Source organism: Orycteropus afer, unplaced genomic scaffold, assembly GCF_000298275.1.
Source record: "Orycteropus afer afer isolate SDZICR_OR568_19922 unplaced genomic scaffold, OryAfe1.0 scaffold00001, whole genome shotgun sequence".
Taxonomy (NCBI): Eukaryota; Metazoa; Chordata; class Mammalia; order Tubulidentata; family Orycteropodidae; genus Orycteropus; species Orycteropus afer.
The window spans coordinates 19,832,157-19,858,648 of record NW_006921588.1 but is presented as its reverse complement, the minus strand read 5'-3'; the positions used below and the strand labels follow the sequence as shown (position 1 = coordinate 19,858,648).

Here is a 26,492-nt window from a genome sequence, read left to right as displayed (position 1 = left end):
AAATGAAAACTGTACCAGAAATGAAGCTAGTTAGCAACGGAACATTTTACCGTTTCTCTTCTGTGGTAACTTTCTCAGCCACAGTTGTTTCCTTTTCAAATTCTTCTGATACTAGAGAAAGACAAAAGTTTATCATTTAAGCCAGGCATTTAGTCCATTTCATAAGAAACTCTTGCCTAGCATTGACAGTTATGCTGACCACCTTAATCTAGCCCTCGATTCCAAAAGATGTGGACACCTTGATGTGTAAAGGAACGTCGGGTGAGAGTGGTGACATGTGCAGGAGGGTTGGGGGATGTGGCTACTCACCCTGCACAGCTAGGTAGCAGGACGTGCTGACGGTTCCAGCCTCATTCACAGCACTGCAAGTGAATCTCCCACTGTCTTCTGCAAAGGCTTCACGAATCATAAGCCGAGCAATTCCACTCTGGAAGGTTATCTGGAAATCAATAGAACTTTCTATTTGGTAGTCTTCTCTGTACCATGTCACTGTTGGGGATGGGTATCCAGAGATGTGGCATTCCAAGGTGACAGATTCACCTTCTATGACAGTCACATTTTTCAAGCCCTAAAGAGAGAAGAAAAAGGAAATAATACAATTAGTGGCAATAAGTTATACATGTGAAAAACACTGAAATGACCAATTTTTCATTTGAAATGAAACTTACAATAACAAGTCAAAGCAGACACTTAATAAGTAAAAGACTTTTATATTAGTAAGTTAGTCTTTTGGGGTCTACTCTGGAGATCTTCCTAACTTGTGTCATTTTAGGCAATTTTATCTCAATAAAAAAGGAAATAGTGATATGTGTGCATATCCATTAATCATCTCTATACGCTACAACAGTATGGGAGTTTGAACTTGCACATACTAATTACCACAAAATGGCAAGTTAAGATCAGGCATTTTCAAGTTCTTGGTGTGGAACTATCCTAATTCCATACAATAGGGCAACTCTGTACCTTCTGTTATTCTCACATATTCAAATCTAACAGAAGCTGTTAACATTCAGCAGCAAATGCTATCTATTCTCCGGTGCATTCTCCCTCTGTTAGGTACTTATCACCAGAATTCTACATTTTATTATACTTGTTTATATACATTTTCTCTGATAGCAAGGCAAAGATTTCAAAGAGAGCTGGGTTGATTGATTTTACTATGATTTCTTATAGTAATAGCTCATTACCTATCTGTTGAATAAATGAATTCCCCTTTTCGTACGCGGGTTTAAAGTATTTTAAATTCACTAATTCCATTTTCCAGTGAAGATGGAAAACTGATTTGTGCAAACACGTATTAATATTATTTAACCACATACACACATAGTCCAACACAATCAAATTTACTCACTGAGACTAAAGTTGGTGGGGTCACAGGTATTTCAGCAGGTGCAGGCACTCTTGCTGTTTCTGTTACCTACAATTGTACAGAAGATGTCAACAAAATACCGCCTCAAACAGGGAAATCTCAAAAACAAAACAAAACAAAACAAAACAAAACAAAAAAACTTAGCATAGGGCACTTGTCCTTTTAGTAGAAAATAATTTGAGAAAAAGATCTTTGACTAACCCCATGTTCAATAAAATTAAGCTTGAACATGGTAAAGGAGAAAGGCAAGACTCCTCGTTGATTACTTCTGCAGGACAAATTGGTCAGGTGCCCAGCCCTGATCAAGAAAGAGTGAAATCCAGTGACTAACCTTGGCTTCATGCCTGAGCAGTGCTTCAACGTGCTCTTCACGGACTGTGGTGCCAGTGATGGTCACCCCTAGTTCCTTTTTCACTTCAATGCCAGCTTGACTCTTGTAAGTGTCTGGCATGTCAGCGAACGGCAACCGTGGTGAGGGCGTGGGCTCTGCCCTTACTTTAGTCTCCACAGGCTTCACAGTAGGAGCCTTCACCGATTTGGTGATCTTCTGAGCAGAAGAAGCGGCTGACAACTCTTTTTGTAATGTGGCCATAGCGCTACCGGCTATTGATGCCTGGATGGAATGGAAGCCAGAAAATAAAGTAAGTTAACCGTCATCTAAAGCATCATTCAGAGGTGATTTGCCACTAGGATTCTTGTATTGAACCTGAGTTTATTTTTCACGTGGTCTGTTTCTCAGTGTTTTTATTATCACTCTTACAGTTGATGAAAATCAGCTAGAAATAAGACAGTTATAAACCTCATTCTCATTCTTGCTAGTTTGTGAAATATCATATTTAAATTTTTTTTTTTTTATAGAAGAGTTGTATTAAGAAACCTCTTATTTTGCAGCTATTATCATAAAGGGTCTTCTAAAGCTCAGTTATAAATTTTCACTTAACCATCCTTCTAAATGCTGCATTTTAAAATACTACAGTGGAAAAGGCAACATCAAGAAGTTATTAAATACTTGGTAAATTCCTAAGAGCTACTTTTGAAATAGCACATTTGGGTTGTAGCCTCAAATTGTGTGAAAGGCAAACATGAAGATGTTCAGAAAAAATTTTTTAAAGGCTTTCTCACAATTTTTATTTGGTAACTGTCTATGGTTATTCAGTTTCAATAGTAATTTGGATACTTTATCAAATATAGGAATTATATGGTAAAATCAGTAAAAACCATAACCTGTGTCAGGAAGAAACCTGTCAGAGAAGGAAACATCAAATATTTTCCACTAACAGACAGCTACAGAAAACTGGTAAGCTGTACCCTGTGTCAAGGGCAGAAAACTTGAGACCCAAAAAAGCAAAGCAGTGCCATGATTTCTGGGTCTCACAGATTTCACTGTATATACCTCACAATCCTTTGTAGGCATAGAAAGTTTAGCTTCGTTGTCTCAGGTCTGCATCATAAGAACAACAGTGACTACAATTGAGGATTATTATGTTTGTCAACTTGCTAAGGTTTTTACATGGACTGACTTTCCTTGAAGGAGGTGTGGTGGTGCAGTGGTTAAAGATCAGTGGTTCGAACCCACCAGCTGCTCCATGGGAGAATGATGTGGCAGTCTGCTTCCATAAGGATATATAGCCTTGGAAATCCCATGGGACAGTTCTATTCTATGCTGTAGGGTCCCTATGAGTTGGAATTGACTCTATGGCAATGGGCTTGGGAAGTTCCCCTGAGAATAGAACTAATCCTAGGCCAAATTAAGTTTCTAGTCTAGTACTGTTTGATTCCAAAATCTAATCCAAACACCACACAGTACTACTTCTCCATCTTACAACATTGAGTATGTCAGTAAGTGATTTCTCAATGACCGTGTCCTTATTTTTGAAGTATATTCACAGTTATGTTCCTCTAAAGTGTCTTCCAGCATAAGGGAAACCAAACTGTATAACTGACATTGTTAGGTGCCGCTGAGTGAGTTCCGACTCACAGTGACACCAGGTGGCATAGGATAACTGCCCCATAGTGTTTTCTAGGCTGTAATCTTACAGAAGCTGATAACCAGGTCTTTCTCCCGTGGAGCCACTGATGGGTTCAAACTACCAACCTTTTGGTTAGCAGTCAAGCACTTTAGCGATTGCACCACAGTATTCCTTAAACTGTATAACTCACCACCCTTTACAAAATCTTTATAACAATAGTAATCAAAGTATCTGAGTTTGAGCTACGGCTGAAATATAAAGCAGAGAGACACCTGTATGTGTTTGTGTGTGCTCTTGGAGGCATAAGATAACCCCTTGCTATTCTATGCTTATCCTACTGGGAAAATTTCAGAAATCAGACTTTAGGGGCTTCTGAATCTATCATAATACAAACAGACATCACTGAAAAGAGCCCCATGTCAGCCTACAAACAAGAACATCATGTGTTAGATACTTATTTCTTTTGAGCTAGATATTTATTATGCTCTTTAACTTCTTACCTCATATCCGTGTTCTGTCTTAGGAACAGAAATTTTTGAAACAGTAAAGTGAGGGCTTGCTGTGCGGGGGCGTTTATCCACATGGACTAATCTTTCAGTTGTTAGGTCTGTTGTTTTCTTGATCTGCATGGAATGAAACTCAGTGATACCACTGTTCACCAGATGACCACAGCAGTCAAGGTTACTTTCCCCTGGAATGTGGTGAGGAATCAGGGAACAGCGGACTCACCTGTGATGATATGTGCATTCCCATTTGATCAGTAGTTGTGACATGAGTCTCAGAAGGAGGGTGGATCACTCTAGGCTTGACTGCTTTAGGGACAACATGAGGTTCTGAGGCTGGACGCTGGGGTTGCTCCGCTACCTTTGCGGCAGACACATGCTCCTTGTATCCATATTCCACAGTGGTCTTCTGAGCATATGCCTCCTCAAGGTGCCCAGGCTCTCTGGGTTCTCTGACACGGGCCTGGTCTACTGCAGCAACGACTGTGGCTACTGCTTCAGCCTTTTTCCCAACGTCCACCTGGAGACAATGTTGCAGAATTAATGCATAGTAATGTCAAAGTCAGTCTGGGACATCCCCTTCTAGGATGTGTTGGTACTGGTATTGTATGCCGTTAAATCAATTGCAACTCATAGTGACACTATATGATAGGAAAAGTGCCTCATAGGTTTCCCAGGCTGTAATCTTTACAGGAGCAGACTGCCAGGTCTTTTCTCCTGTGGAGCGGCTGGTGGGTTTGAGCCACCAACCTTTCAGTTAGCACCTAGTACCATTACACCACCCGGGCTTCTTCCCCCAGGATAGCCCTTAAGAACAAATAACTAGAAGCATGACAGACAGATGGCATTCATGTTATATTGCAATGTATAATGTCTCCAGAAATGAAACTCATACACACATCTAGGAGCTTAACATCTCATTATTATATTGCATAGATAGCTGTTTATATACTCTCTATATAAACCTGCTTAATTATATGGGAGATTAAATCACATAGACACAGCATAGGAGGACACAAGATATATATGAAATAGTAAGGAGATTTTGAGTTTTTGTAGTAATTTATCTGAGGCAGAGAGTCAGTCAGAGCTTGGGAAATCAGAACCTTGGGGCTGGTTATCCCCACTGATGACTTTTACTATCTTATTGATCATTAGTCTGACATAGACACAATGACAGCAGTGATAAATATGCACTCAAATACTGTCTTATCCTCATCCAGAAATATCAGTTGCTTCAGAGTTGGATGGTTGCATGCAAATATGAGATAACATGAAAGCGCACGAACATGCAGTGATCTTATTAATTTACTTAAGATTCCCTAGGGATAAGATTTACTATGAGAAAACATATCTCTTAAAACACATGAATGAAAATATGGTGATTAAAATGAACATGTTATCATGTTGGGATTCAAGAGAAAACCTTACACATAGAAGTTCAATTTACTTTCATTATTGCTGGGAATTAAAGCAAAGAAGGAAAAGAAATGTTATTTTCTCATTTCTATAAATCTGATGAACATAAATGGGAAAGTAGTCTGCAAGGATGTTTCTGTTCTTAAAAAGGCAGACCAGTTGATTTGGCTTACATATTGCGATGCTATGCAGTCCAGGGAAACAGTCTATTGCTATAATCACATCACCATACCCATCCAGTGTACTTTAAAAGTAATGCTGGAATACTGAATTAATGTCCATCTTTCTTTTTCTGCTATGACTAGAATCTTGAGTGATTCTGAAGTTTTAATTTTTTTTTTCCAAACAGGTTACCTATTTTTCTTAAAAAAAAAAAAAATTCCCTAAATAGTTTAGAATATAAATGAGGGTTTTTGGGATGGAATTGGGCCTTTAGTTTTCATAGGCTTCATCCAGTTCATCCTTCCCGGGAAGGAAGACACAAACAATCCAGTCTTCCTTGAAGGACCACAAATACAATCCTCACTTTAGATTGCATCTCACAAGTAACTATAAAATATGTGAGGCTTTGGTAAATTAAGTTTATCTGCTTGTTTTCGTTAAAAAAGATAAACAAAAAACCCATGTAGACTATTAGTTAAGTTTTAATTTGTAGATATTTTAAAATATTAACATTTTCAAAGGACACTAATTTTTATATATCTATATGTATATTGTTTATATGTATGAATATATGTTATATGTATATTACTTTGCCTATGGAGTAATTCCATTTAGATATTTCATTGAGCATTTCAACCAGTCTACAAGGTAGTCAGGTTGAGTTTTAGTTTAACAGCGAGAAAATTAGACTGAAAGAAATTGTCATTTGTCTAAAACTCATACAAATCCTGCTCTTAAATGAAAACTTATGCAAAAAATCCTAATTATGGTAGAACATTTTAAATTGGGAAAGCAGCTACATAGTTTTCCTTGATTAATATATACAAAATCTATATACATATATTTTTCGGTGGACAACTATAAATGAGTCCTCTATGCTGGCAGCTGCTTTAATTTCTTAGAGGACTATAATAGCCTTTATATTTTTGGAAGCTAGACAAGCAGAAATAAGCATTGGACTAGGAGACCCCAATTCACGCTCATTTAAGTGCTGAGAATTAATTTAGGAGACACAAAGAAAAGTGTTATTTAATATGGCTTTTCAAAAATACAAATGTCAACTCTTCCACCATTGGAGAACTTGGAATGAATCTAAATCATCTGTGATGTTTTGTTGATCAGTTAAGCAATTAAATGGAACACTAGGAGCACATGACCTCTAGATGGGTGGACAGTTATGAGAGCTGATGGATGATGAAATGGGATGAAACAATGCTTTTCACCTCCACAGCATGAGTTTTCACTTCCTCATGAAAAAGATGTATTTGTTCTTGCTTGGTAGCAAATCCTTTTCTAGTCCATGGCAGTGAGGTCGGTTCAGTAGATTTTGCAGTGGTGGATACTACCTTAGGCATAGACATTTGCTCAGCTTTCATCCTCAGCTAATTTTTAACAACAGAAGTAAGATAGTCAAATATATATGTTGTGGAATAGGAAGAAAAAATTAATCATACATGAAGAAAGTTATATATTGGAGATTGTGTTATCCTATGAGACTTCTGGGAGGCAAATATGCCATTAAATATACCTGGATAAAGGTTTGAGAAGTTGATCCTGAATCATATATTTAAAAAAATAAATTAAAGATGTAGAGACAGAAAATGACATGGAGAGAAATACAAATAAGGCTCAGCTATGATACTTATTAAAACACAAAACTTTTGCTAATTTTCAAACACTGTATTAGCAATAGAGAATAAAATTAGGTCAATATCTCACTTAGGGTAAATGACAGTTAGGGGAAATAGGTTAATTCATAAAAATTCATAGCTACAAAATGATTCAGTCATTTTTTCACAGCTTATGTATATTTATTCTGGTTGGGTAGTTTCTTCTCTAGATTATAATATTGCATCATGTTTAGCTTTAGTGGGAGCAGCTACAGAACATTCTATAATTTTCTCAGCTTCTTTTCTCATTTGATATTTACAGAGGGGGAAAAAAAGTTTCACATAAAGAAAAATCATGAAAAAATTCCTAAAATAAGTCCATACTCTACAATATTATATACTGAATTTATGACCACCTCAAAACACACATCCTCTTCTCAGTAAACAAGATTAACCATTTACTTATATGATTTTGTGTTCATGGATTCTCTACATGCAATTTCAGTAAAGTTGTAGAGGATTTTTAGATATTAATAATAAAAGGTTGGAAATAGTGAAGAGATAAGTGGGGAAGGGGAATATGTAGTAATATTAACAATAATAAATAATCTGGTTTTTAGTTACCAATTGTTCAGTTATAATAAAAAATAGGTTAATAGTATTTCATACATAAGAAATTCTGGTAATCGGTATTAATGTATTATAATTGGGGGTTTCACATGAGATTTGATATTAATGTATTTTAATAGGAGATTTTATACTTGGAATAGTCACCTTTCCATGAGCAACTTGGATTTGTTCTTGTCTAGTAGCCATTCCTTCTCTAGTTTTCAGTATTGCTTCTTGTTCTTTGGCTTTAGCAGTAGCAACTGCTATTGTTGAGAGGGCAATTTTCTCAGCTTCCTTTCTTATCTGATTATTATAGTAAAATCAAGATTTAAGCTCCACAAGACTTCAGATACATGACATGACCACCCGCCCCCAGTGGGGATGCAAGATGAAGTTATTCAAGATTAACTACACAAGAGAAGTTAAATTTCACTTGGCAATATTTGCATATACTGAGGGGAAATCACAACATTTAGAAATGTTAGCTCTGAAAAAAAAAAAAATTTCTAAATGATGTCCTATATTGGTTTTTAAAATTTCAAGGTAAAAATGCTAATCTTCATGCAAAGAATAATGGTGAATAAATCGAACTACAAATGTTATAGATGGAAAAGAAATCAAATGCACAGGTATAATTAATGATAATCACAGTCACACATCTACCATCTTGTTTTTAGTTTGGGATTCAAAAAGGAAAATACAGATTAATGATTCATACTGCACAGTTAATGGATTACTATAAATTATGTTAAAATGGGCTTTTCATATCTCAAATATTTTTGTTCACCTTTTCCTGAGTTATTTGAACTTGTTCTTTTTTGGTAGTGATGCCTTCTCTTGTTCTTGATACTAAATCCTGTTCTTTGACTTTGGGTGTGGCAACTATGACTTTAGGTACCACGGTTTTCCTAGTTTCCTTCATTATCTGATCATATGGTGGGGGGAAAAAAAGGTGAGAAAATGGTCATTAAATTTCACACAGCCTCTAAAGAGAAACATTAAGTCAAAACTGAGGAAAGAGACAAAATTTCTTCCTATTCAAGGACATTTTCATTGCACTTAAATATATCATTTGGGTTGCTTTGTTTATCCACAGTGTCTCATTAGTAAAAATATCAGAATAATAATGGTAGTCTAAAAGAAAAAAAATACTATTGAAAATAAAAGACTAATAAACTCTATTTCTCTCACATTAGTCTTACTATAATTTATGGGAAAAGTCTGGTAGAATCTTAAAAAACACAGAATTTTAGATTTTACCAGTTTTCTTTTATGCTGGAGTCTACTTCAGTAGGAAGATATTAAAATGAATTACAATGTAATATTAGTAATAACCAAAAAAATGCAGAAAGTTAGAAGTGAAAGGTGGCAGTGAAAGTTACATAGGTGGTAAAGGGATATGAGAGTTTTTTTTTTTTTAAAGAGTTTTCTATGTGAGTTATAAGAAAGGGAAGAGTGATGATCAAGTGATGATTTAGAGCCATGATAAAAATGTTGGTGACTTGCAAATAAAATGATGCAAGGGTGAGTTTCACATCTGAGGAAGGTGTCACCTTTTCATGAGTCATGTGCCTTTGATCTTGTTTTATGGCCATATCTTCTTGAGCATCCGAGACTGTTTCTAGTTGTGTGGGCTTTGCAGTGGCCACTACCTCTATGTCCACAGCAGTCTCAGTTTCCTGTCTGATCTGATTTTTAGAGTGAAATAAAGATTTGAGTTCCACACAATATCAAGATTCCCTTACAACATTCATGAAAATACAGAATGCTCAGCGGTGAGAGAAAATGTCACAATCCCATTTTCAGGGACTTACTTAACACTTGTATTTAAAATACAGACTTAATCTCCCAAGAATGGGTATCTTTTTGCCCACTTGTCCTTCAGCAAACTGTCCTAAAGCTGAAATGGTTTTACCTTCAAGACATCTTGGCACGTTAGGGAACACAGTGAGTAGCCACCGGCAAATGGCTGTAAATCTGTAGGCAGCCTGAATTTGCCAGTCACCAGCACTATGATGTCAGCAAGGATTTTCTGTGTCCTTAATTATGGTAAGTAGGGTCTTGCTGCATTCAGTTTCACTCACTGTGAAGAGTGAGAAGTTCAACCAACAATCTCTGGTTTGTCTTTTAAGTGTACAGTGTTCTCTGTAAGACCTTTCTATGAAAGTAGCTATGGGATCAACAAAGAGCTGGAGATCAAAGAATATGAGCATAGGATTTTCCCTGAACAAGGCCAAGAAGGATTAAAAATAGGTGCCTGTCTGCTGACTAGATTTGACATTAGACGTGCACACTAGAAGTGGATTTTGGTGACATTGAGGTTATTCCTAAGTGTCTTTATAGCACAAGAGCAGCAAATATTTCTAGGTTGCTGTTGAGCAATCAAGAAATAAGGGCACTTCCTTGAAGAAGTACTGCTCTGCCCTGATGTTCAACACTTGCTCACTCTTATTTGCTATTCAGGTGGAGCATCCATGGCTGATCTGTGTATGTGTGTGTACGCATGTTTGCACGCACACGCGTGAGTAACATTTACACCTCTGTAATGTTTGTGTATTACAATCTAAGTGATTGAAAGCTCAGGAAAAAAATTGTGCCAGTGGAGAACTAGATGGGAATGATCCATTTTCCACCTAAGTATGCTCCAAAAAATTCATAGATGTGCCTAAACCGTTCAGTAGATAGACAACCTCCCCTAAACTGATCAACTGAATGGAAATCGTGTAATGAGAATAGCCTTTTCACCAGGAAAGAGTGTCAACACTAGACAGAGAGAAACAACTAAAAGAAAACATACCACAAAAGACTTTTCCATTAGAGGTTTTGGTTATAAGGCACACAGACCTAGACGGAATATGATATCTACCAGTGAATAACATGGCATTGCAAAATACAACTTACTGTTTCTTGAGTTACTTGTTTTTGTTCTTGTTTTGTAGTAATTTCTCCAGTAATTCTCATTTCTTTTTCTTTGGCTTTTGTTGTGGAAATTACTACCTTTGGTACAAATGCTTTTTCAGTTTCTTTTCTTATCTATAATGACAAAAACAATGTCTTATTATCTCGTGATCTCTAATAGAAATGACATAGTAATTATTAAACTCAAAAAATAGGAATTTGAAGAAGCAACTTTTTTTTCCTGGGGAGGTCATTAAATGAAATCATGTCATATTCAGCAATATGATTATCATTTTTCTTTACCTAAACCCTAAAGGAATGCTCCTTAGAGGAGAAAAAAATGCTGTTCACTTAGAATAAGGTAGTTGTAGTCTTCTTTAAAAAGACTTATAATTTTTATCAATGAATATTACTGTAATTAAATAATTTGCATATAATATTAAGGCTTAATTATTAATATTAGAACATAGACATTAGAATGGAAGGACTGTCTTAGAAGTAATTTTGTCTAACCTCTTTTATAAATGAGGAGTCTAAAACAGGAAATTTGTAATCTGCATTTATATGATATTTTTGCTTTGTAAATTTTCCTGAATATTTGTGAAGGTTCTAGAATATCAAGATGCACTTTTCTAAATCGAGATAATTATGGCAAGACAATTCTTATACATATCTTAGGCAAAATATTCTCCAAATCCTTAGCAACCTGAAGACTGCTGTGTTTGGATCTACATAGCTAAGGTATGTGTGTTAGAGGACAGTTTTCCCCACTTGCTTTTCTGACATTCTCAGATAGCATCACTGAAACACAGGAGGCAGGCTCTTAGGATCGAAAAAGACTTGAACATTCATCTCATACCATCCATGACACTTGACTCCACCACCCACCAGTCCTATCAACTGGCCTTATCCAATCTGACTCCAATGCCTTTAATTATGGGATACATGCTCCCTTTCCTGGTTGTACTCTCTTCTCTTCTGGTCAGTTGGCCTACTAAGGCCATGCTGTCCATCACATTTCAAACCCATAGCAAATGTCCTCCCCTAAGGAGTTGCTAAGGTATTTTCAAGGCATTGTGTTCAGTATTTTCTTCCACTCCTCCCTGCTGCTTCTTTGACATCTATTTGCCCCTTCTGGTTTCACCTCCCTCTTGTCCCTCCCAACAGTCCCCTATTTAGTAAGTGCATCTGCAGATCAATGTAGATAAGACCCTAGTTTCTACTTCTAGTATGTGTTCACAGAAGACTGTTCAATTTTTCATAAGAGAAATGTTTGTGACTGAGGGACTGTGGTATCCAGTACCCAGGAATACACAGATATACCAAAAGGATTTTATTAATGTGATGGCAGCCATCTTGCCCAAGAACCACTGCCCTTCACATTGTGAAGATGATTATCTGTATTGACATATGTAATAACTTCAGCAATGAATTTCACGCAAGAAACCATTTTCACCTGCTCATGAGTTATGTGCATCTGCTCTTGTTTTGTCGTAATTACTTCTCTGGTTCTTGATTTTAATTCCTGTTCCTTGGCTTTATCAGCGGCCACTACTACTTTTGTTACAGCAGTCTTCTCTGCCTCTTTTCTTATCTGATTTTCATAGAGGAGAGAAAAGGAAATACTTTAACACATCTTATATAAAAGTGCTAATAATATATCAAGATAAGGACATAAATGTCACACAACAGAGGATAAGGAGGAAAACTAGAGTGATCTGAAACTATAACAGAAAAACTATTCAAAGATGAGGTGGGATGTTATCCTGGATTTATTACACCTTTCAGCCATGTGTCATTTTTGTTTGGAGGAAAGTAAAAGCAAGAGTCCTTTGGGCAAGCTTAGAAAAATGTAATATCTGCCTCGAAAAAATGTTATCGATGGAGCTACTGAGCTCTGGATTTGGCCAGTCTGAATCTATAACATTGAAAGCACACATATATCTCTTGTTTAGCTGATTTGCTTTGCCCGCCTTGACCTGGGAATACTTTGATACCTTGAATATCATAGTTAAATCTTGTCTGCTTGCCTGACATGAACCAAGCAGCTTTGACCTTGTCTGATGCCATGGTATTCATCTGCTGGTGGCACATTGGTTAAGCACTTGGCTGCTAACTGAAAGGTAAGTGGTTTGATTCTACCAAGAGTCTCTGTGGGAGAAAAGATCTGGCTATCTGCTCTCATAGAGATTATAACCTAGGGAATCCTATGGGGCAGTTCAACTCTGTCCTGTAGGGTTGCTATGAGTTGGAATCAACTTGATGGCACACAACGAAAACAACAAACCTTTGGTAGGAGTTCCTGTGTGGTACAAGTGGTTAACGTGCCCACTTGCTAACCACAATGTTGGAGGTCTGAGTCCACTCAGAAATGCCTTGGGAGAGGACTGGTGACCTACTTCTGAAAAATCAGCCATTGAAAGCTGTATCAAGTACAGTTCTACTGTGAAACACATGGGCCACCATGAGCTGTAACTGACTCAATGGCAACGGCTAGACCTTTGGTAACTCAGCCTACCTTCTACTCAGAAAGCCCTAAAAGTCTGGGCTACATTTGGCTCAGTGCTGCCCTCAAAATTATTTCTGCATTGATTCCTCGTGGGATTTCTGCAATGAAACGCAGACCTGATGGTGTTTCAGTCAACATGCTTTGCAGATAGATGAATGAGCTCTATAGTCATCTTCTAGGTGGTTTCCCACATACCTGTTCTTGAGCAGGTTGGACGTGCACAGCAGTCGTGGTTGTCCTCTGAGCAGTCTGCTCTACAGCGCTGATAACTGGTTCTCTCACTCTGGCCATATCAACAGCAGCAACAACAGTTGCAACAGCTGCACTTTTGTCAGTTTCTTCTTTGACCTAGGTTGGAAATGACCAAGTATGTTACTTTTTTTTTAAATGACATTCCTGATAGAAAATACAAAAGCATAATGGATACTAAGCTGCCTAGTATAAAATATACATAGACATAGTGCTTATCATTGCCAAGAGATATATTTTATATGTCATTAAACCTGACATTTTATGAAGAACTCACAGAGACAAGCCTTGTCCCAATTGAAAATGTTTTTACAAGGCATGGGCCAATTTTGGTTTGAAGATTCTTCTATGATTTTATATGCATCTCCCCTCTAATGCATACAGGCTGAGTTCATGGCATGATTTCAGTTGGAGAAACAAGAATGCAATGAGGAAAAACAAAATGGTCTGACGGTACCTCCTTAGCACCAGCAGCCACAGCCCCTGCTGCGAAGGTGGCACTGGCAGACACACTGGCGGCCCCACTGACGGTCATTTGCTCCTGGAAACCATATCTCCCTTCCCACCGTTCTTCTGTCCTGATCTGAGTAGAGCTTGTCATCGTTGTTTCTCTCATCTCAGCCTCAGATGAGGCCACATAGCCCTCTTGCTTCCAAGGCGGAGGCACTTCTGGGCCTGTGGGCATGGTGGGTGTCTGAGATTTACGAACCAGCAATGGAGACTTAACAGATCTGATGGGAGATGTGGAGATCCTTCCAGCCGGGGATACAGACCTGAAGAATCAAATGACAGAAGTCAAGAACACCAAAGAAGAGGAACTCTTGTAAGGGTCATGAAATTTTAATAAATGCAAGAAAATCTGGATATATTTTAAGGCAGAGTTCTATCATTCATGCCTTATCAATGTATTTAGAGACTAAATAATGTATTTGAAGTAATTTGCTTTAACTTTTGGTAAACCTAATCTTATCCATTGTAACTCTGTAAAAGAATCAGACAAAAGAGTTTTATTCATAATATACAGCCATGTATTATTTTGTGCCTTTTCCCCAACTTCTCACATTAAAAAAAAAGAAAAGAAAAGAAGAAAGAAATTAAGACAGCAGAAGGTGCTTCCTTGAAAATACATTGACAGAGAGGAGGACATGGAAAATCCAGTAATCACACTGGGAAGTACACTTCTCTGTATTCCTAACTCTAGGGGGAGAGGGAGGTATTAAGTGGATGTTGCATGAAGAAAGGATCCTGTAATTAAAATGCTTGTGCAACAAGCTAAGCCATTTATTTTTTTATGTTCTCCTGTAGGAGTTTCCCCAGGCCGATATGCCTTCTGCATCTACAGGCCCTGAGCAGGCTTTCTTGCTACTCTTCCTGCAGAAACTTTTAGGGTGTAGTCTGTGCAATAAACTTTGGAGAACTCTGCTCTAGCCCAAATATCTGTCCACTGCTCTTTTTAATTCCTCCTGTATTTGTTTATTCCCATGCTTATTACATTGTATGCTGGACTTCTTTTAAATATCCTTAGAGTCACTGTGAGAACTGGCTAATTTGAAACCTAAAGAGTCTATAGTTTTTGGTCAAGTTGACAAAGAGGATTTTTCCAAAATAATTTTTGTTAAATTTGCCTTTTATGTGTCTAAAGTGCAAATATGATACTGCCTTGGAAACCCAGGGAAGGGTCGCTATGGGTCGGATCCGACCTGACTTGATGGTAGTGAGAAGGCGCAAATAAGGTCCCTAGGTGAAGTAAATGGTTTGTGCCCTACGGCTAACCTCCAGGTTTTCAGGTCAAACCCACTCAAGTTATATCACTGAAGAAAAGGGCTGTTGATCTGCTTCTGTTAAGATAACAACTAAGAAAACCCTATGGAGCAGTTCTCCTCTGTCACATAGGGTCACCAAGAGTCACAATTGACTTGACAGCAACTAAGAACAACAAAGTGCAAATAACATCAGTTGTAGAATTAGTGCTAATTCTTGACATTTATAGCCAAAAGAGACGATTCTGATTTATAACAACAATTTTGGGCTTAGTCTACTAACCTAAGATAAAATTCTTAGTAACTAATTTAGCTAAACCAGTAAGAGTTATTAAATTTGTTCCTCTAGGTGGCAGTATTGTCTTACCATTGCATTAAACTAATATTGCTTATAAGAAAACATAATTCTGGCACATTCATCGAACATTTAGTTTATACTGATCTTAAATGAAACAATTATTCTAATTAAGTCTCAAGGTATAGTTTATATGTTCTTTAAATTGCAGAGTAAACTTATAGTACATTATAACATTAACCAGTTTCATAAAGAATGCTTAATCATTTTCTTGAAGAAGGGTTTTCTTTGTTGTTGAAAAATTAATTTATACTTTACAAACTTGAAATAAAACTAAAGGGATATGTAGAAGAACATGTCTCTGTTTTGAAAATGACTACTTTAGAAATATAACAAAGACTTGTGTAGAATAACAGTATTTGTTATTCAAACTCAATTGAAGAGAAACAAAATGCCATGCACTTCCAAGTTTCAACCAGTACCTTGTTCTTGCTATATCCAGTAAAACCAAAACCAAACCCACTGCCATCAAGTGGATTTTGACTCTGTAGGACAGAGTAGAACTGCCCCACAAGATTTACAAGGCTGTAAATCTTTATAGAAGCAGACTGCCTCACCTTTCTCCCATGAAGCTGCTGGTGGGTTGGGTTGGTTTGAACTGCTGACCTTATGGTTAGCAGCTGAACACTTTAACCACTGAGCCACCAGGGCTCCTTGTACCATTATAAACCACTGGCATTGACTCAATTCTGACTCATAGCAAGCCCCATTGGGTTTCCAAGGCTATAAATCTGTATGGAAGTATATGGTTTCATCTGCCTCCTGTAGAGCGGCTAGTGGGTTTGAACTGCCAGCCTTCTGGTTGGCAGCCAAATGCCTTACCCACTACCCCACCAGAGCTCCTTGTACCTAGTAAAGTAGGTTTAATTCAAAAAGAGTTAAAGGCATGATTAACATGACATGAGTGATTAGCAGCAGGCTTCCGGTGAGCCCATAACTGTGAAAATCGGTGTAATTTGAGTCATTATAGGAAAATTATCATTTCTGCTCTTACAATAAAAAGTATTCACCTGGTCACAGCTAGATACAATGTGCCTTATTCAACAAAATATATTTGCTTTACTTTATGACAAAAATAAAATTTAAACCAAGAGACATTTTAGAAAGTAGTCTGCTTCAGAAAGCCATTATTCCCCTCCCCCAACAAATTGGCATTTTTACCTCTTAAGTTTTTTGAAGGCGTTTTGAAGTAAGTAATTTGGATGTTTATTAATGAACACTCAGAACTGCTAAGATGGTCAAAATGTCCCATGGGACCAGGGAAGCTCCATATTCTAAATGACCTTTATACTTTGATTTTTAAAAATATTGAGGCTGTTATCTCCCCCAGAAATTGCATTTGGCCTGTGTTACGATTTCATGGTGTGCAAACCTGGAGTTAGCCTAAGATTGAATGCTTTTTTTGATAGCAAGACTTGGCTTTAAAACTTTAAAAATTTTGTTCAAGATTTTGTATTAGTATTTTCCAGTGTCTTTAATTTTTAAGTGGCCAGGATAATAAAGATTGGAAAGTATGGGGCATTTGTGCGTATGTGTGTATTTATCGGCCATTTACATTTCCTCTTCTGTGAAATGTTTGTCTGTTTATTTTTTATTTTATTTTTTTCCTTTAACAGTTAATGTGTGGAATCTTTTTTATACTTCTGGTGTACTAGTTCTTTGTCTGCTGTAAGTGTTGTAGTAAATGTTTTCCCCTAGACTTACAGTTTGTATTTTGCCTGTTTATGGGCTCTTACCCAGCAGAAGCACATACAGTTGTGTAAGTTATGTACTACACAACACTTGGGGGGGGGGTTACTGTTCACACTGTAGCCACTGTGTATTATACTTTTCCAGCAGAGGCAATGAAATATCTTGACAAATAAGCAATTTTTAAAAAAATTTCACAAATGCATTGTTTAATCTAGCAATTACCTTGCTTTTCTCCACATAAAATTTTTATATACTTAAATCTGTAAATTGATCTTTAAAGTTCTCCCTCCCAAATGTTTTCTTATATTTTTTGAGTTTTATTTTTTAATTTAGTTTTTTTAATCAAGCTTGGATATATTTAACAAATACTATGAGTCGGGGCCGACTCGACGGCACATAACAACAAAACAACAACATGGCTCAATGGGATGGGAATTCCCTTATGGGAGCTCTGGTGGCACAATGCCTAACTCATTTGACTGCTAACCAGAAGGCTGGTGGTTCAAACCCACCAGCCACTCCTCGGAAGGAAGATGGGGCAATCTACTTCCGTAGTGATACTGCCTCGGAAACCCAAGGAGGGATCGCTATGAGTCGGGTCTGACTCGAGGGCAATGGGATTTGTGAGGTAGGAGCTTATATTTATTTTCTTCCAGATGATAACTATTTGGGCCAGCATTCCTTATGAAGTGAAATATCCTTTTCCCCATTGAATTGAAAGGTCACTTTGGTTAAAAATGAAATTACCTATATACTTGGATTTATTTCTAGACTTTGTGGTCTGCTGCCCTAATGTATCTTTCTATTCATTTACCAGTTCTATACTATCTTGATTACAGCAAATTTATAAGTTTGGATATTTTGTAGCACAACTATCCCTTTATTATTTTTCTTTTAAAAACTTTGTAGGCAGCAGAAGTTTCTCTACATATTTTTTTTTTAAATTATTATTTAATTTAAACTTTATCAAGAGATACTTTTCTTTTTGTTTACTCCAATTTTGCTTATTTCATCATATTAAAATCCTGAGCATTTTGAACTAAATCCCAGTTTCAAATCTGCTGTAGACAATTTGCAGTTGGTTCAATAATTTTGAGCCCTCCTGACACATGCTCCTCTTCTAAAATAACTCCATAGTAACTACGACTAGAAATCCATGCTATTTTCTACAAGTAACTAATATACAAAATATTTTGAAGGTTTTATTTAGTACCTCAATGTAAGGATATTTGTATTATTTTTTTATTTACAAATCATCTTCAACTAATAATTTCATTGAGTCCTCACAATGTAACTTAAGATCATTCTGATTCTCTTTAACTTACAGATACAATTAAGATCTTGAGCAAATTTTTAACTTCCTTAGCTCCTATTATCTATTTATAAAATTGAGAATAATTATTCTTAGAGGTACTTGTGAATATATATACATATATGAATACACACACACACACACATATTTGTCTCCAAACAAATGTCTGACATATTGGTCAATATTAGCAGTTGTTCTTTTGTTTTTATAATTATTGATCTAACTTAAACTTTCAGCAAGTAATCAGGCTGATTAAACTTAGGGTTTCCAGCTCTGTATTCTGGGTACTGCTCATTTCACTATGCCATTTCTTGGTCCCTAACGGTGCTGCAAGGAGCTCTGGTGGTCTAGTGGGTAAGGCATTTGGATGTTAAACAGAGGTTGGCGTTTCAAGCCCACCAGCTGCTTCATGGGAGGAAGATGAGGCATTCTATTTCTGTAAAGATTTACAGCCTTGGAAACCCTATGGGAGTTGCTATGAGTCAGAATCCACTTGATTACAGTGTGTTTGGTTTTGGTTTTTTGGTTAAAGGTTCTGTAGAAGAGAAGTCTTATGATCTGCTTCCATAGATATTATAGCCAAGAAAAAAAATCCTTTGGGGCAGTTCTTTAATACTTAGGGTCGCCGTGAGTTGAGAATTATTGAACAGCATTTTTTTTTAACGGTACTTATTAAATGTTATATAGATAAAAACTCAGAAATAACAGTTTATTTGTTGTTGTCAATTGCCGTTGAAGTAATTCTGCCTCATGGCAACCCCACGTTGGCTGAGTGGAACTGCTCCGTAGGGCTTTCGTAGCTGTGCCTTTCAGGAGACATATCAGGTCAGTCTTTCAAGTTTGCCCTGGGTGGGTTCAAACTGCCAAGGCTTTGGCTAGTAATAAAGCACTTAACTGTTTATATACCCAGGGACTCCTAGCAGAGTTTATAGAGTTTCTCAAATTATCGGTTGGGTCAGTGAAGAAGGATTTGTGAAAATCATTAACTTTCTGCTTTATTTCCTATATCACGTTTTTAACTGCTTCCTTCTAGTTCTCTTATTGAGTGAAACCTAATTCAAAACTGAATTGTCGTTTTACTAAGGTTTTTACCTGACTGGAGATGGGGTCGGAGCCCGCACGTGCCTGACTGGGGACGGGGAATGTCTTATTGGTGATGGAGACTGCTGCCGAGCCAATTGTGCTTTGGCAGCAATGGATGGTGGTGTTGGTGATCTTGACTTTGGCTTAGGAGGTATCCTGGGAGGTGTCTTATGTGGCAGCTGTTGTCCAGTGGCACCATCTATGACCATCTCAACTGTTGCAATTGATCTGGCATCAAAGTGGGCTTCAATCTTCTGCAAAAGATTAAAACAAATTCAGTGTTATGAGTAGCTGCTGAAACAACGATCAGATGGCTTGAAACTGTACAGCATAGAAAAACACCTTTTCAATTCGGGTTTGTCTTGTTTCTGAAATCTGAGCAGTCGAAACAATCGTCTTTGTCTTTTTAGCGGGTACTACTTCTTCACCTGTAAGAAAGAAAGATAAATTTTTAAGAAGGTCCACAATAATCCATTTTTAAAAGACTTATGTTAATTCTGACTACAAAGGCAGTAAGATTTTCTGAGTGACCCAACGGGGCAAAATTCAGAAAATTTTGGGTTTTGCATAAATATGGTAGGTTAAACTTATTACATGAGAATTTACTTAGAAATATTTTTTAAAGTTCTATTATTTGCCAATAATTTGAAAAGGTAATTTGCTTCTTTGAAACACTTCCTAGTTTATAATGGTGTTAGTAAACATAGATTTCATCAATGATCGGAGCTCCTGCCTAGAATCTCATACTTTTCAAGGGTGTTGAATACCAGCTTTGGTTTCAGCTCCAGGCATGCCCAGGGTCTCAGAGGGCAGGCAAGTGGGATCCCTGGCCCCACTTTGTCCCCAAATCAGCCCTCTTCCAATATATGGGCCATACCTTGAACCAGCAATTCGGCAGTTGAAGTAGCTCTTCCAACGCTATTGGTGGCATTAACTGAATAGGTTCCAGAGTCTTCAGGGTATGCTTCTGCAATCAGTAAGCTGTAGAGGTCGCCTTCTTGTGAAATTTGAAAATCAAGGGAGCTCTGGATTTCTGCTCCGTCCCGGTAGAACTTCACCACAGGTGTAGGGATTCCAGTCACTCTCACTTGGAGACATACTTGGCTTCCTTGTCTCACAGTCATGCTCTGCAGTCGTTGAACAAAGTTGGGTGGTGCTGTCTCTGCTGCGAGGGGAAGAGAAGAGAATCAGAATGCAAGCCAGGATGCTCATAATGGGTATTTTTAAACAATCACAGCTCAGATCTAAAACCAGGCAATGATTCACTGATTCAAAGATCCTTGACTGTCTTTGAACTCAGATCACCCAGCAGTTGACATCAAGGGGAGCCAGAAGGTCGCAGAAGGCCATTAGACCATTATATATTTTGTTGTTTTACTTAATTCTGGGCCACCTATTTCTTGTTAGAACAATTCTAGAGAACCTTCCCAGGTCTTGCTCCCAATCCCACTTCTAGCACTATACTAACAAGATAAGGCAACTTAACGTATTTTAAGCAACTTGCATTGAAATGAATTCCAATGTTTAGATGATGGGTGCACTTGTGATTTAGAGGATTATTAAATTTTGAAAAACCTAGATCTTTTCCAACTTGATCAGTATTCAAATAACCCAAATATTTCTTTGCATTTAAAATGTTAGTCTCAATAATTACATCATTTAATGTTAATTTCTGTTAATTAGAGTAAAAGAAATTTTTATAAGATAAATGTGAAAGGTGAATAATGGGGTTAATTTTGACATGGTTTACAGTAATAAAGAATAGCAGATTCTGACAGCCCTGTATATATTCTGTTTCTGAATTTTTTACATTCATGTTAAGGTTCATACCTGATTCATCTGATTTGCCTTCTGTTTAGGTCAGTGACAGCCCTAAAATTGAGTGTCACTGGAGGTATGATTTATTGGGTGAATTAATGTAACAGTATGTATCTTATGCAACATTTTGTTATATCATGTCTAAAGTAATGCAGTATTCCATGTGTTAATATCTCACCAGGTAGTAAAAAGGTAGTAGGAAGAAGGGTGGAGAAAAATGGCAAAAGGCTATTAAGGTTGATAACTTTACTGTGACAACCATGTCATGTGTTTAAATAAAAAACACGCATTTGCCTTTTTCTGGTTATGTTTACTGTTTAATATATTTTTAAAAATGGAAAGCAAATTAATTATTCAACATCAAGACCTTCTAGCCTAGAGCAGAGTTTCTTAAAGGAGTGGATTGTGGACCATCTACATCAGAATCATCTGTACACTCTTTAAAGTGCAAACTTCCAGGCCTCAACTCCAGATTAGTAAATAAGAATCTCTGAGGGAGAGAGATGGGAATCAGGCCATACATCCAAGTTTGATAAGCACTAGTTGAAACTCAAGGAGCTCTGGTGGCACAGTGGTTAAGTCATTTAACCACCGGTCGCTCCACAGGAGAAAAAAATGAGGCAGTCTCTTTCTGTAAAGATTTTACAGCTTTGGAAACTGGGGCAGTTCTACCCTGACCTGTAGTGTTGCTATGAGTCGGGATGAATTCAATGGCAGTGGATTTGAATTTGTGGAGTTGGAACAAACTTAAATTCTCTGCAAATAATTTAGCCAAGATTATGTTAAGGTTGTTGTTAGTTATTGTCAAGTTGATTCCAACTCGTGATGACCCATGAGGACAGAGGAGAACTGCTCCTTATGGTTTTTTAAGGCTATGGCTATTCAGAAGTGGATTGCCAAGTCTGTCTTTCAAGGCACCTCCAGGTGGGTTCCAGCTGTCAACCTTTCAGCAAGTAGTCTAGCACTTAAGTACTTAACCTTTTTTTATCACCTAGGGACTCCATATTTGCCTTGTGTAATTAAATTTCCCCTTTAAAATACCACCCAAGAGTGGCTAATAGTTCTCCTAGATATACAAGCACTCAACAGTACACTAAGGAAATATTAAAAGCCATGTTTCTGAGCTAGTAGGAAGGCTTCAGGCCTTGTTTTTACACACACACACACACAAATATATGCATATACACATTGATAGTTGTTCCTTACTAGACCTGTAGAAAAAGGCCTAAAGTCTTTCTAACTTGCTCAGAAACATGATTTTTAATATTTACCTAGCATACTTACAAGTTCATAATTGTTTGTTTAGGGGAGCTCTTAGCCACTCGTAAACTGTATTTTAATGGAGAAATTAAGCTCCACAAGCCAAACAACTGCTATGAATTCAGGCTCAAGTGGGACCCTCTCTGAATTCTGAGCTCTATTGACCTGCGCTCAGCAGTTCTTTCTTGAGCCTTGACCCGTGTGCAGGAGATGCCCCCGGAGCAGCAGGGACTCTGCAGCTCTCCACCACCCTACCTGTCACCAGAAGCTCAGCAGTGCTAGTCGCTTGTCCAGATCCATTGGTGGCTCTCAGGGAGTATCGTCCACTGTTGGCTTTAGTCACGGCGGGGATCACCAATTTAGCGCGGCCATCGCTAAAGGAGATCTGCACGCCTGGCAGAGTGGAAGTGGAAATCACCTGGCCATCCCTAAACCAGCTCACCTCAGGAACTGGGAAACCTGGAAAGCAAAGACAATTCATCTTTATTTTTTGAGTTGGGGACCGTAAAGTCCTCTGCTCTGTCCCACCATGTTCATTGCCTTGCAGTACCCCTAAAAGCTAATCAGAGTGCCATTTCATAATAGTGAAAACAGGAGCTGCATGCTGTGCGTGTAAACTGGCAGATCACTAGGAGGGCCTGCAGGTCCACGCAGAGGCCAGGCCCTTCATTTTAAAGAGTTGGAAACTGAGGCCTAAAGATGCTTAATGATTTTTTCAAGGTCACTCAGCTAGCAAGTGGCACAAAGAAGACTAGAACTACCATCTCCTAGTCACCTGTGCAGGGCTCTACCTGATGCAATTTAATAGACATCATTAAAATCATGGAAAGGATTTATAAAGTAAAGAGCCAAGGAAATTGTGAAATAGAAAGTGACTGTTATCCTCTTGGAAAACAAGTGAAGTACAAAAGCAGCAAAGAGACGGGGAAGTTCTGCCTGACAAGCACAGGCAGTCACGTTCATCTCCCCCCTCTGCAGTTACAGGAACACTGTCTGTCGTTACTCTCCTTTCAAATGGGGACTCATTAGGAAAAACGCCATAATGTAGAGAGACAGTTTCTCAAACAATAAGAGATGAAGCCAAATCTAGTTTTTCAGACAACAGCCATAGTCGGAGGTGCAGGAAGAAAAGCCAAATTCTTTTCATCCACCATAAATTGTGGAGCTAAGAACTGCATGTACATGATTTGATGTTTTAGGAATATTAAAACTCTGTGCACTCAAGAGGGAGGGAGCAAGTTCAAAGAATGGTTTATGTTGCATTTGCAGCAGGACTGATGATCTTCTCTTCAAGCTGGGGAGGTGAAGATAGGCAGAAGGAATTTTATTATGTTGTCCTTACATTAGCCCATCTCCCACAGTGGCCAAATGAATAGTTTATTTGACTAATTTATGGGTTTCAAATATTTTCAGTGGTGGTTTTCTAAGATTTTATTAGCACATGGTGTGAAGGAACAAGAAGTTATGAAGAAACCAGATTCCATTACTCTCTGCTCAGGCAGAAGTCCCACTGAAGCCATATGTATTATGCTCAGTTCAGACATTACTGAGCATTAAATAATAAGTAAGTGAATTATCTGGAAGTCAGTAGAATTTATCTTGCATAAGGAGAACTGGAATGGTCTCTATGCATATACGGTAGAAAATGATTATGTACAGTTATGCAATGTAAAATAAAGTGTTACCCAATTATTAATAAGATTGGTACGTAAAATAGACAAAAGAAAAAAAATAAGGAAAAGGATTTCTTAATATCTTTATTGTAAGTCTAAAAAAGAAAAAAGAAAGAGGGGCAATGCATTATGGATGAGCAGAGAATTAAAGATCAAGTGTGATTTTCAACTCATCCATATAATGTTACATAGTCAGTTATGATACTGCAGAAGACAACAGTATTGATTATTTTAAAATTATTTACAGCACAGCATGTAGACTACCCCCATTTTATCACAAAGTGATAGGTCTCAGAATTCACACATTTTCTGGAACCATCCCTAAAAACTGAGTTATAAAGAAAAAGGAGGCAAAAAAAGAGAAACAGATAAACTTCTTTTCAATAAAATTCTATGGTCACTATTTCCTTTAAATACATAGACCAGAGTGACATATATTATTGTTTTTGCTATAATTTCAAAACAATTTGAAAGTCTTTTAGTTCACTACAATCACTTAATAAAGATTGAAAATAAAGAATCTAATAATTAGAGGTTATCTCATTATGAACTACTCTACCTCTGAGAAGAGCTGGGTACATTGCTATTTTCCATGTAGGACAACTGAGGCTCAGGCACACAGAGCAGTCAGCCCCCAGGATACCTAGCCAGATGCTCCAGGGTCTGCCCAATTGAGTTTGAGCTCTTGGTTTCCAGTCTGGCTCTGTAGTTGAACCCAAATATAGACTGACCAAATTTGGTCCTATTTAGCATCTGGATTCTGACAGCAATTTTAATCCAAATGCTAATTATTTTGCTTTTTGAAATTATAAATATGAATAAAACATTTTTATGCCATTATATTGTCAGATTTTTGTCAGTACTCTGTGGATGGTATACCTTTAAAATGACTCATGCCACAGAGTTAGACCAATTTTACAAAGTGAAAGCAGGACAAGTCCTAGAGCAAAGCTAACTTATTGTGAGAGAAGACAAAAGCAAAAAATAAAAGCATGAATGTGTGAGCTTACCACTAATGTGAGCCTCAAAGGTTGCAGTACTACCCTCCAGTACCACAACACTTTGTAACGGCTGCGTAAACGTCGGTGCTTGAGTTGCCATCTTTTTAGGCACTCTGAAAAATAAAAGAAAATAAATTGAGATGTCACAGTCAAGGGCCACTCTGGAACTATTTTATACACTGATAGCAAAGATACACATTTCTCCCAAAGAACTGCTCCACAGGTTATCTGTAGGCCTGCAGTGATGGGCAGGTCTTCTCCTCTGCTTGAGTTTGAACAGTTGGCCTTTGAGTTGAAGCCTAACAGAGAATAGCAAGACTACAGGGGAAATGGAAAACAATTTAGCCAAGCAGAGCAAGGAATGCACTCCAGTGGCCAGAGAGGGAACTTTCATTCTTACCAAAGGAACAAAACCAGGTTGAGGGCTGGAGAAAGAAAGGGAAAGCTGAAGGACTGTGAAGGGTGGAGGGTAATAAAAGATGTGTGATACATGTTTACTTGTGTGACAAAAGGTCTACAGCACTTCAACATTTTGGAGACAATTATTTTAGAGAAGTATTTTCTTCCTTCCCCTTTTTTCACTCATGTATTTATTTCATAAAATTGACATAAATTCAAGCATTACCTGATTATGTAAAATAATCACCAAAACTAAAAATGTGAACTCTGCGATTCTTCTTGTTATTGAAAAGCTTTTGCAAACCTTATCAAATATGCAAAATTTTTGTGCACTGCACAGAGTGCTTTCCATTTTTTAATATTTCTTCTTACTACTGTGGAAGTGAATATTTGGAAAAATTTAAATTGAAGTGAAGAGGGAAAAATTTATTAATGTGAAAGAAAAATACTGACTTTGAGTTCTTCGTAAGGAGTAAGATGCAAACTCTTAATCATGGAAGTGTGGTGTGAAATGAAGTGAAAGGGCTTATGCTTTCATAACACAAGATATTCAACATCAAATAAATGAATTAAAAAATGCAGTCAAATCCTCAAGTGGAAGCAAGTTCTTTGCCTATCAGGTTCAGATGGATTATATGAAGGAATTTTCTGATGCATAAATACCTAATTACTCAACATGACTGCCACTGTTCTGAATAAAGAGGCAGATTCTCAATTGTCAATTGCTTTGTTACTATTTTTCATAAAATTGTCTGTTCACTAAACTTCATAGAGCAGTAATCTTCATAGCAATAATTCTGTACCTTATTGTCACTTTTTACTTAGTTGAAAAGAAAATGAA

General features: G+C 37.4%; 1 protein-coding gene across 1 annotated transcript in view; it reads right to left on the bottom strand.

The window, feature by feature from the left end:
• TTN (titin) overlaps window positions 1-25,352 on the bottom strand; it is a 284,216-nt gene extending 258,864 nt beyond the window's left edge. The window contains 18 exon segments of the mRNA XM_042780925.1: window positions 51-111; window positions 310-568; window positions 1,352-1,417; window positions 1,701-1,982; window positions 3,840-3,962; window positions 4,069-4,362; window positions 7,808-7,945; window positions 8,430-8,567; window positions 9,196-9,330; window positions 10,544-10,675; window positions 11,997-12,134; window positions 13,245-13,397; window positions 13,756-14,071; window positions 19,510-19,754; window positions 19,843-19,928; window positions 20,378-20,665; window positions 22,834-23,037; window positions 25,262-25,352. Of these exon segments, the coding sequence (XP_042636859.1) occupies window positions 51-111; window positions 310-568; window positions 1,352-1,417; window positions 1,701-1,982; window positions 3,840-3,962; window positions 4,069-4,362; window positions 7,808-7,945; window positions 8,430-8,567; window positions 9,196-9,330; window positions 10,544-10,675; window positions 11,997-12,134; window positions 13,245-13,397; window positions 13,756-14,071; window positions 19,510-19,754; window positions 19,843-19,928; window positions 20,378-20,665; window positions 22,834-23,037; window positions 25,262-25,352 (3,149 nt within the window).
• Window positions 25,353-26,492: the final 1,140 nt, after the last annotated feature.